At 38.4% G+C, this 11,870-nt stretch overlaps 1 protein-coding gene across 1 annotated transcript; it reads left to right on the top strand.

Annotated features, from left to right (window-relative positions):
- Positions 1-2,046: 2,046 nt before the first annotated feature.
- On the top strand, positions 2,047-9,525 carry LOC134326008 (tripartite motif-containing protein 16-like). The gene is made up of 6 exons (XM_063008200.1): positions 2,047-2,637; positions 4,382-4,477; positions 5,266-5,499; positions 7,963-8,122; positions 8,208-8,267; positions 8,954-9,525. The coding sequence occupies exons 1-6, from the start codon at positions 2,047-2,049 to the stop codon at positions 9,493-9,495; spliced, it is 1,683 nt and encodes a 560-aa protein (XP_062864270.1). The 3' UTR covers positions 9,496-9,525.
- Positions 9,526-11,870: the final 2,345 nt, after the last annotated feature.

Raw genomic sequence — 11,870 nt, 5'->3', positions numbered from 1 at the left:
TCTCAGCGATAAAGTGAACGGAGTTTGTGATGGTAACAATAAACAAGGTTTTGTCTAGTTTGTGGAAATCATTTTATCCAGTTGACCCGCTATTGTTTTTCTTGTGGAAAGTTATTAGATAGTTTGTGCAGATGTTTAGACGTGGTGTGTGCATCTCTATCTACCGTCCGCTCTTCTACCGTCCGCTCTTCTAAACATCTAAGGAATTCCCACAAGAACAACAAAAGCGAAATAATGAAAGTAATTAACACAAAATGGACAAAACATTGTTTATTAGAGACGGAACATCTGATACCGAGGCTTTAAAACTTGTTTCACTTTTGTAACACTGGACTCAGTGTATCGGAGCTTATATTAAAGCAGCATGTGCGGGACTGATGAAGCTTTGGTGCTATGTTTTATCTCACTCACTATATAAGAGACAATCAAACCAGGGTTACCAACCATCCCGTAAAATACAGAATCCTTCTTTATTTGGAAACTAAACGCCGCGTTCAGTATTGAACTGATACAGGACGCGCTTTGTTCCGTATTTTTATCAATGGGAGACAGTGTGATGTGTATAAAACAGAAGGAAACTGCTGTTTAATTAATTATATTAAGTAGTGTTCACTTTTATTCTTAGTAACGCGGTGTGTGCGCAATATAACCTGTGTAATACAGACTTTTTCTTGCTGCACGAATTGATTGACTGTCAGAACTTTATTTCCCCAACCCCCAACCCAACGTTTTCCACTCTTAGCTTAATTCCACCAACATGGCATGACAGGTCTGTAGTGCGCGCTGGTCTGGCTGCGAATCACCAGATGGCTGCTTGTCGCAGCTGGTTACTCTTTATCCCCTCATCCCTACTAGTGGCTGGTCGTGTGACTATGTTATGTTTTGTTTACATGTGCTTGTGTGCTGTAAGGAGCTTTTTTTCATGTTACCATAGTGGGCTCCTCAGGGAGCACAATCTGGTTGCTGTTTTTTTTATCTCCTATCCTCCCAATGATGTTTATTATTTCTTGTTTCTTATCCTGTCTTCCCGTCCTGTCTCCCCCCCTTGTCATATTGAATGTTTGGACGGGTGGATGGCTAATTTCGCTGTAATTGTACTTGTTGCAATTTATAGTGACAATAAAGTTCTACTACTACATTCAATACACCGCTGTATGAGCATCGCAATGGGCGGAGTGCAGATGAAGGCTTATTTAAGCTTTTGAAGCTTTTTTCCTGATTGTGCTGAACCTGGGGGGGGGGGGGGGGGGCACCTTACACAGTCATGAGAACAAAGGTTTTATTTATGGTGTTTAACATTTATTATTTTCATTCTTTATAATAATAAGTCAGAACCATATTTTAGGCAAAACAACGCACTCTGCCCACGGTGCTACTCATACAGCGGTGTATAACACAGGTTATATTGCGCACACACCGCGTTACTAAGAATAAAAGTGAACACTACTTAATATAATTAATAATATAAATATAAATAATATAAATAATATAGTTACTAAGTAGTGTCAAAAATTCTAAAAATAATCATTTTAATATAATAAACGATGCAATAGTTACCTAGTGACATGTACCACCCACTACACTAAAATTACAGAAACAAACCCTACAGTATGGGTACAGTAATAAAGAATTAAAAGTAAAAATAAAAAACATATTTTTTTCATATAACCAAGGATGTAGCAGTTAACTAGTCACTTTTATTAGTTACTACAACCACATTATAAAAGTCTTACAGCATGGGTACAGTAATGAATCATAAAATGTACTACAGTAAAGGTACAGTAATAATAAAATATAGAAGATTACCAACAATTAAGAAACACAAATTTTGATAAGACAAAGGTTGTATTAGTTAAATAGTGTCTTATATCATTGCAAATTAAAAGTCCCACAGCATGAGTACAATAGATAATCAATAAATTTTAAAAATTAACAAAAATCGAGAAACGTAAACATGAGCATAACGCTCACAAACTAAACCAAGAAGTCTGAGCTGCTGTAAATAACTTGCTGTGTTTACTGGTGTTTCTGTTTACATGTAGAAAAATGTCCGAGTCCAAAATTTCAGTAACTCAGGATGAGTTCAGCTGTTCAGTCTGTCTGGAAACACTGAAGGATCCAGTAACTACACACTGTGGACACAGTTTCTGTATGGTGTGTATTAATAACTGCTGGGATCAGGAGGATGATAAGGGAACATACAGCTGTCCACAGTGTAGAAAAACCTTCACACCAAGACCTGAAGTGAGTAGAAACACCATGCTGGCTGGAGTTGTGGAGAAACTGAAGAAAACAGAACTTCAAGCTCCAAATCCTGCTCACTGTTCTGCTGGACCTGAAGATGTGGAGTGTGATTCCTGCACTGGGAAAAAATACAAAGCTGTTAAATCCTGTCTGGTGTGTTTGGCCTCTTTCTGTGAAACTCACCTTCAACTTCACTATGAATCTCCTGCTTATAAAAAGCACAAGCTGGTTGAAGCCTCCAGACGACTCCAGGATCAGATCTGCTCTCAGCATGATAAACTGCTGGAGGTTTACTGTCGTACTGATCAGCAGTGTATCTGCGTGTTGTGTACCATGGATGACCATAAAGAACATGATACAATATCAGCTGCAGCAGAAAGAACTGAGAAACAGGTAAAAATATTATACAGCTCTCTTTAACAAGTAACAACTCCTCAGTTCTGTTTATACACTACCTGGCCAAAAAAAGATCACACACACTGTAATATTTGGTTGGACCGCCTTTAGCTTTGATTACGGCACGCAGTCGCTGTGGCATCGTTTCCACAAGCTTCTGCAACGTCACAACATTTATTTCTGTCCAGAGTTGCATAAATTTTTCCCCGAGATCTTGTATTGATGATGGGAGATTTGGACCACTGCGCCAAGTCTTCTCCAGCACATACCAAAGATTCTCAATGGGGTTCAGGTCTGGACTCTGTGGTGGCCATGTGTGAAAATGATGTCTCATGCTCCCTGAACCACTCATTCACAATCTGAGCCCGATGAATCCTGGCATTGTCATCTTGGAATATGCCCGTGCCATCAGGGAAGAAAAAAATCCATTGATGGAATAACCTGGTCGTTCAGTATATTCAGGTAGTCAGCTGACATCATTGTTTGGGCACATAACGTTGCTGAACCTAGACCTGACCAACTGCAGCAACCCCAGATCATAGCACTGCCCCCAAAGGCTTGTACGGTAGGCACTTGGCATGATGGGTGCATCACTTCAGCCGCCTCTCTTCTTACCCTGATGCACCCATCACTCTGGAACAGGGTAAATCTGGACTCATCAGACCACATTATCTTCTTCCATTGCTCCAGAGTCCAATCTTTATGCTCCCTAGCAAATTAAGGCTACACAGCTGTTTAGTCCCAATCCCTTGAGTTCCCTTCACATTGTGCGTGTGGAAATGCTCTTACTTTCACTATTAAAAACATCCCTGAGTTCTACTGGAGTTTTTCTACGATTTGATTTCACTAAACGTTTAAGTGATCGCCAATCACGATAATTCAAGATGTTTTTCCGACCACATTCCTTAATTCCTTAATCACCCATGCAGTAATAGGCTCTTACCTATTTGCTTAGTTAAATCCAGGTGGCCTTTTTTTTGACCAGGCAGTGTATTTTATACATATCTTTATATTTTATACATATATTTTATTTTATACAGTTCTCTTCAACAAGTAACAGATCATTTATTTTAGCATGTACAAATGTCAAACATTTCACTCTAGCAGAATTAGATTATTATAATGCTTTTCCATTCTCTAATTGTACAGTTTATTAGGTACGTTTACCTTTTGTCAGATATACTGAGCAAATACAGAGGGCAGTTTTGTACACAAGATTAAACCCCTTTTACACAGAGATGTTTTTTCTTTAAACTGAATTTCCAGGGTCAGTGTTATTTGTGAAAGCACCCCAAAGGTTAAACTTCTGAGGAAATGGATGCAGTAATATACTGTTAAGACCAAGTAGAAATGTTGGGTAAATATTGGATTATGTGAAGGCAATCAAAAACATTAAGATGATATAAAAACACCAGCAGGAAACATTAAAACTAGCTGTTTAGATGGACATTATAATAATATGAGTAAATCAGCTAGGTTGAACATAACCACTATATGGCCAAATGTATTTTTTGACCAAAAAAAGATAAAACAAAACAAGACACCATAAATAAATGACATTACTACTTTTTTGGCAGTTTTACAGGAAAAAAAATATTTAGCTTTTTGCAGCATTGTGATTAAATGTAAGCCTGTTGGGTAGTGCTCCAGCTGCAGATTACCATTTACACTGACCTTGTTACACTGACCATGTGGTGCTTATACACAATACAAGTAAATTCTGAATTGTTATTCTGTGTAGAAGCAGCTGCTGGAGATCCAGATAAAATTCCAGGAGAAAGTCCAGAACAGAGAGAAGGAACTTTGTGAGCTGATAAACGCTGTGGAGTCTCACAAGGTAAATTTTATAAACAAAAAGCTCTCAGGATCAGTCCGACTCTCCTCCATTAAACCAATCTCCATTAAAAATTAGATATTTTATATCTCTGGTAACTTTGCAAGTGATGGAGCATTTTTGTTCATGAATTTAAAAAAAATTCAAATTCTGCCTGGTGATTGATACAGCAATTCTGAGGTTGTGCTAATAATTATAATGGTGATAAGATCAGATTAGGACTTTGACTGAGCCACCCAAGAAGATTATTGATTGTTGCTTTGGATCCAGATGCCTAAGACTTGAGAAGATCACTAAATTAAATTTACCAGTCCTGACCAGGCTGCTGTTTCCTGATACTCAAAAGAATGTCTGTAACAGTATGCTACCACCAGCACATTTTACAGTATGGGGTTTTTAGGTTTTATAAGATTTAATCCACACATCATTTTGAATTAAGAACATACAGGAGCAGGTGTGTTGTATTAGAAATCTGTGAGGAAATATAACATGCTGATAAATGCAGTAAAAACTAAAGTGATGATGAACACTGAAGATGTGCTGGAGTTTAAGGTGGAAGGTAGAAGACTGGAACTCTTTCTTATATTTGGGAAGTAGCGTATTAAATACTGCATCATGTGGACATGATGATGATTGTAACATTTTTAAGGGTATGAAAAACCAAGCCATTTAGCACCATCACCAAGCTATGAGTGATGAAAGTCTTAGTCTGGCCAGTAGCTACATATGAATGTGAAGGATGGACAAAGATCTGAGTGAGAAACGTTTCCTCTTTCTGAATCTTCTAACAGTGTTCTGCACAGACAGCAGTGGAGAACATTGAGAGGATCTGTACTGAACTAATCAACTCAATTAACAGAAGATGCTCTGAGCTAAAAGATCTGATTAGAGATCGAGAGACAGCAGAAGTAAGTCGAGCTGAAAAAGTCCTGAAACAGGTGAAACAGCAGATTGTAGAGCTGAAGAGGAAAGATGCTGAACTGGAACAGCTTTCACACACAGAGGATCCCGTCCATTTCCTCCAGGTAACAGCACAAAAAATTATTATATTATTGCTGCACCAGTCCAAGTAATAAAATATGTTCAGAATGTGAAACAACTTCATGACAGTAGCATCAAAAAGATAAGAAATAGTAAAAACTCACCTGATATCAGATAATGAGATTAGATTGAACATTGATGGCGGTCTCTAGTGGACAGGTAGGGAAATAACTGCGTTTTTTGGTAGACAGCCCTACTATTTAATCTCTAACTGAAAGGAAATCCAAGTGGTTGCCAGCCAAAGGGAAAAGGGGCAGCTTGTATCTGAGAATGTACAGTGTATCACAAAAGTGAGTACACCCCTCACATTTCTGCAGATATTTAAGTATATCTCTTCATGGGACAACACTGACAAAATGACACTTTGACACAATGAAAAGTAGTCTGTGTGCAGCTTATATAACAGTGTAAATTTATTCTTCCCTCAAAATAACTCAATATACAGCCATTAATGTCTAAACCACCGGCAACAAAAGTGAGTACACCCCTAAGAGACTACACCCCTAAATGTCCAAATTGAGCACTGTTTGTCATTTTCCCTCCAAAATGTCATGTGACTCGTAAGTGTTACTAGGTCTCAGGTGTGCATAGGGAGCAGGTGTGTTCAATTTAGTAGTACAGCTCTCACACTCTCTCATACTGGTCACTGAAAGTTCCAACATGGCACCTCATGGCAAAGAACTCTCTGAGGATCTTAAAAGACGAATTGTTGCGCTACATGAAGATGGCCAAGGCTACAAGAAGATTGCCAACACCCTGAAACTGAGCTGCAGCACAGTGGCCAAGATCATCCAGCGTTTTAAAAGAGCAGGGTCCACTCAGAACAGACCTCGCGTTGGTCGTCCAAAGAAGCTGAGTGCACGTGCTCAGTGTCACATCCAACTGCTGTCTTTGAAAGATAGGCGCAGGAGTGCTGTCAGCATTGCTGCAGAGATTGAAAAGGTGGGGGGTCAGCCTGGCAGTGCTCAGACCATACGCCGCACACTACATCAAATTGGTCTGCATGGCTGTCACCCCAGAAGGAAGCCTCTTCTGAAGTCTCTACACAAGAAAGCCCGCAAACAGTTTGCTGAAGACATGTCAACAAAGGACATGGAATACTGGAACCATGTCCTATGGTCTGATGAGACCAAGATTAATTTGTTTGGTTCAGATGGTCTCAAGCATGTGTGGCGGCAATCAGGTGAGGAGTACAAAAATAAGTGTGTCATGCCTACAGTCAAGCATAGTGGTGGGAATGCCATGGTCTGGGGCTGCATGAGTGCAGCAGGTGTTGGGGAGTTACATTTCATTGAGGGACACATGAACTCCAATATGTACTGTGAAATACTGAAGCAGAGCATGATCCCCTCCCTCCGGAAACTGGGTTGCAGGGCAGTGTTCCAGCATGATAATGACCCCAAACACACCTCTAAGACGACCACTGCTTTATTGAAGAGGCTGAGGGTAAAGGTGATGGACTGGCCAAGCATGTCTCCAGACCTAAACCCAATAGAACATATTTGGGGCATCCTCAAGCGGAAGGTGGAGGAGCGCAAAGTCTCGAATATCCGCCAGCTCCGTGATGTCGTCATAAAGGAGTAAAAAAGCATTCCAGTGAAGCTCTGGTAAACTCCATGCCCAGGAGAGTTAAGGCAGTTCTGGGAAATAATGGTGGCCACACAAAATATTGACACTTCAGGAACTTTCACTAAGGGGTGTACTCACTTTTGTTGCCGGTGGTTTAGACATTAATGGCTGTATATTGAGTTATTTTGAGGGAAGAATAAATTTACACTGTTATATAAGCTGCACACAGACTACTTTTCATTGTGTCAAAGTGTCATTTTGTCAGTGTTGTCCCATGAAAAGATATACTTAAATATCTGCAGAAATGTGAGGGGTGTACTCACTTTTGTGATACACTGTATTGGAATGGTATCAATCCAGTGGTTAAATAAATGAACCTGTTCAGTCCTAAGAAGGAAGTGAATGCAGTAAAACTGTGTACAGTTGAGTCCTATTAATCTTTTGATCTTCTGGTGAAGTGTTTTGACTTGGCTGTCGGTGAGGGATCAAATTGTAGGTGCTGCTGTGCACTTGTTCTAATGATTCCAAAATCTCTAAAACCACACAGATGTGCAAGCTGTCCTGACTTCTCTCAATCTAAAATAAATCAAAACAGCAGCAACTCTTTTAAAGTCTTATTTAAAGGAACAAGTTTGACCTTGTTTAACATAATACATACACAGTCCACAATATTCAGACTTACAGGAACCTGAACAATTGTTTTAGGGTCTGGTTTTAAAAAACGAGGACAAACAGAAAACACGTGATGCAGACCATAAAAGATTAGGTTCAATATTTAGGTAATGGTTTAAACTGTAAGATTGTTTAATAATGCATTTTAGAGTTGCTCATAAAAACATCTTTTTATTTCTCTGTGAACATTATCTGTCTGGATGTAGAATTTTCAGTCTCTCTCGGCTCCTGCTGGATCTGCAGAATCAGCCTCCATCACAATCAGTCCTTTCCTCTCATTTGATGATGTTACAAAGTCTGTATCTCAGCTGAGAGAGAAAGTAGAAGAATTCTGGAAAGAGCAGTGTGAGAAGATACCAGATGAAGGTGAGTTCAAGCCCTCAGTGTTCCATTGTCTGGTGTAAATATGTATTTGCTGTGATTAGTGATTGTACTGTTACTCTTTCTGCAGTGAAGAAAGTCCGGATTACTTCACCTCCTGAACCTGAAATCAGAGAAGATTTTCTACAATGTAAGTTTCTCACAAGCACACAAACATACACAGTGCAGTGAAAAAGTATTTGCACCCCCCAGTTATCTGTATTTTTACATAGTTGTCACACTTCAGAGGTCATGAAATTAAAACAAGTAAAACAATCATTTAAACTGCTGTCTGTATATTTTTGATCCAGGAGAGTCTCAATCATTCAGTCACAGAAACAATTGAAACACACACACACACACTAACATATACCAACACACATTTACACAGACAGTTACAGAAACACACCCACTCACACACATGCTTATACACTTGTGATTGTCTAACATTTGTGTGTTTCAGTAGTAATGTTGTGTATGTGTAGTGTCTGTGTGTATTTGTGCAGTGTTTGTGTTATGTATGTGTGTTTGTGGTGTTCATGTGTGTTTGTGTTGTATTTGTGTGTGTTTGTGTTGTATTTGTGTGTGTTGAGTAGTATTTATGTGTATGTGTAGTGTCTGTGTGTATTTGTGCAGTGCTTGTGTGTGTTTATCTAGTGTCACACTCTCACACGCACACACTTAGACATAGTATAATTACACACGTACACACACACACCGTACACACACACACACTGTACACACACTATACACACACACTGTACACACACACACACTGTACACACACTCTCTCTCTCTCTTCTATGTTAATTGGTTTATTTTGTGTTTCCTCTCCAGATGTTTGTCGGTTCACACTGGATCCAAACACAGTAAATAAAAACCTCCGTCTGTCTGAGGAGAACAAAGTGGCGACCTGCAGTAAAACATTACAGTCGTATCCTGATCATCCAGATAGATTTAATATTTACTCTCAGGTTGTGTGTAGAGAGAGTGTGAGTGGACGCTGTTACTGGGAGGTTGAGTGGAGTGGGAATGATTGGGTTTTTATAGCAGTGTCATATAAAAGCATCAGCAGGAAGGGAGGTGGTTATGAGTGTTGGTTTGGAGGTAATGATCAGTCCTGGAGTTTGTTCTGTTCTCCATGCAGCTTTTTATTCAGCCACAATAAGAAAAATACTGAAATTCCCATAATGCCGAGTTCCTCTAGAATAGGAGTGTATGTGGATTATGAAGCAGGAACTCTGTCCTTCTACAGCGTCTCTGATACAATGAAGCTCCTCCACAGAGTTCAGACCACGTTCACTCAGCTCCTCTACCCAGGGTTTAGAGTTGGTTTAGAATCAAAAGTGAAACTGTCAGATTTAACAAATTCAATGTAAAATTTACTTGAAAGTGTAACATTAAACTGTTTGAGTGATTTTAAAATCTGTGAGGCAGTGATACATTTATGAATACTTCTCAAAAAAAAATCTTACTATAAAAATGATCATTTTTCTTTTGAACCACGAGGTTGGTCATTTCAGCAGAAGCGAGCGCTTATGAGCAGTAATAACTGAGAGACTGTAGTACATTAAGCCACGTTAAGTGTTTTAGACTCTCCTGGAGAAGCTGATTCTCACCTGATTTCTCCTGAGCTGTAAAACACAAGTTTAAAAGTGAAACCAGCACATGGTGAGGAATAATACAGCAGAACTTAGATACGTGTGGATGGTTTCAGAGGGGATTTGATTAATTCACAGAAATAGTTATTTGTATTGTGGTACGTTCATTCAGCCTTCATCAGTTTATCTCTGCTCATTCAGCCTACAGCAGTTTAGACCCGCCCACTTATCCACCAATAATCTCCACAGTGACCCTGTATAGAGAGAAATTTGATTTTAAAAATGACATTTTATTACAACGTGCAAATATACAAATGACTTTTTTAAAAACTATTTTGTACGGAAAACAAATATAACAGTAACATTAAAAAGTAAAGTGCAATTCATTCCTGATTAAAATGCATAATGCTTTTCTACAGCACCATGTTTTTAAATGTTTCAATGTCATGCATCAGCTTATAAAAAAACAATAATGTATCAATATTTTACACTTAACCAGAGCATAAAATAAAACTACTGCATCATGTCCAGGTTGTTTTTCAGTCTTGTTTTTCCTGCTTTTATAAATGTTCATGTTGGCTTGATCTAGAATAAAATTCAGTAGAATCAGTAAAATCTGTATGATGTGGTGATATGAGACCTTCTGACTAGTACAAGGATTTTTTTGTCCAACGTGGTCACAAGATCTCATATATTTTTTTTACAATTCTCCAAAAGAGCCACAAGAGGGCGACATTACTTGTGCTGTAATACTTACTGCATTCTTGTTTGCAGTAAAATAAAAATTACTTACGATTAATGTACTCACTCAAATGAAACCTGCATATTTGTCTTTTTAAGAAATAGGTTAACTCGCCTATTTGAATGAACAATGAATCACCTAATATATACTATGTACATAATACATAATAACCTAAAACAACTGAATTTTGGCAGAATTAATTTAAAAGCAAAACTCAAGCAAGTTTAACTAAACGTGTGGCACTTTTAACCCTTTAATGATCTGCTCAACCATTAATATAATCTAAATAGCTGGGTAAAATAAGCTGTATTTAAATAATCTTTTTTGGGCTGTATCTACTCCCTGATTGGCGTGTGTTAAACGTAAAAAACATTGGTATTCTTACTTTAAGAAAACACCATTTCTAACTTATGTGTCAACCTGAAGCAGCAGCTGAAAGATCATCCATAAAATTTTGAAAGTTGAGTTCTTGTTGAGACCATTAAAGGGTTAAAGACGTGCTGCATGTTCCTCAGCACCATGAATGTTTCCTCTGTCAGTGTAATACAGAAGTCATCTGAGGAAATATTTGTCTGTAGGTGAGTTTTTTAAAATGATGGGACATCATGTCTGCACTGAATTAATTACAAACTAATGTAGTGAAACGTTTTATTTGTGGTTCGAATGTAATCGGTAGCTAGATATCTGAACAATGTTAATGCTAATAATAATAATTATAATAGAAACAATGGTGCTGTGGCTTTACTTTGTTAATCATTCCTAACTTACATCAGTGTGTTAGACGGGGAGATTCTGAAATGCCGATTATTCCGTATCTTTGAGTGAACGATGCGCTTTTACAAAACGTTTGCATCTGCGCATTCATGTGTTTAACCGCTGATGTAATTTACAAGCGCAGATTCACCAAACCTGCTGCAGTCTGTCACACATCTCACATTGTTTAGCTAAAAAATTCTTGTCGTTTTATTTTGTAGTAACGAGTAACGAATTCGCATACAGCAAATGTATCGGAGTAAAAGTACACAATTTCTTTAGGAAATGTAGTGGAGTAAAAGTGAAAGTTGCCGAATTTTTTTATGCTCCAGTAAAGTACACATACTCCAAAAAACTACTTAAGTACTGTAACGAAGTATTATTACTTCGTTACTATACACCACTGTAAACCTCCAACAGGTACGAGAGTCTTTGCAAAAAGAGAAGCAGAAAGAGGAGCAAGAATCTCTAGCCTCTGTCAAGTGAGGGATTGCAGATTTAACAGCACACTTGCATAGTCTTCTGTGGTAGCGGTTAAGAACTGGCTCTCTCAACCGGTTGGCTCCAAAAGACATTAAACACTCGGTTAACAAGCTCCATCATGTCATGCAAGCCAATAGAAAGGCCCATCCAAAATTCATCTAACTCCTGTACCTTT

This window comes from Trichomycterus rosablanca, chromosome 14 (assembly GCF_030014385.1).
Source record: "Trichomycterus rosablanca isolate fTriRos1 chromosome 14, fTriRos1.hap1, whole genome shotgun sequence".
NCBI classification, from domain to species: Eukaryota; Metazoa; Chordata; class Actinopteri; order Siluriformes; family Trichomycteridae; genus Trichomycterus; species Trichomycterus rosablanca.
Note: the sequence above shows the minus strand (reverse complement) of the source record. Positions and strands in the feature narration are given on the sequence as shown.

Excerpts from the sequence above, each read along its gene's own strand:
- LOC134326008 (XM_063008200.1), top strand. The coding sequence starts at position 2,047 with ATGTCCGAGTCCAAAATTTCAGTAACTCAGGATGAGTTCAGCTGTTCA. Across the intron at positions 4,478-5,265 it reads ACGCTGTGGAGTCTCACAAG|TGTTCTGCACAGACAGCAGT; the intron begins GTAAATTTTATA and ends ATCTTCTAACAG. Across the intron at positions 8,123-8,207 it reads TGAGAAGATACCAGATGAAG|TGAAGAAAGTCCGGATTACT; the intron begins GTGAGTTCAAGC and ends CTCTTTCTGCAG.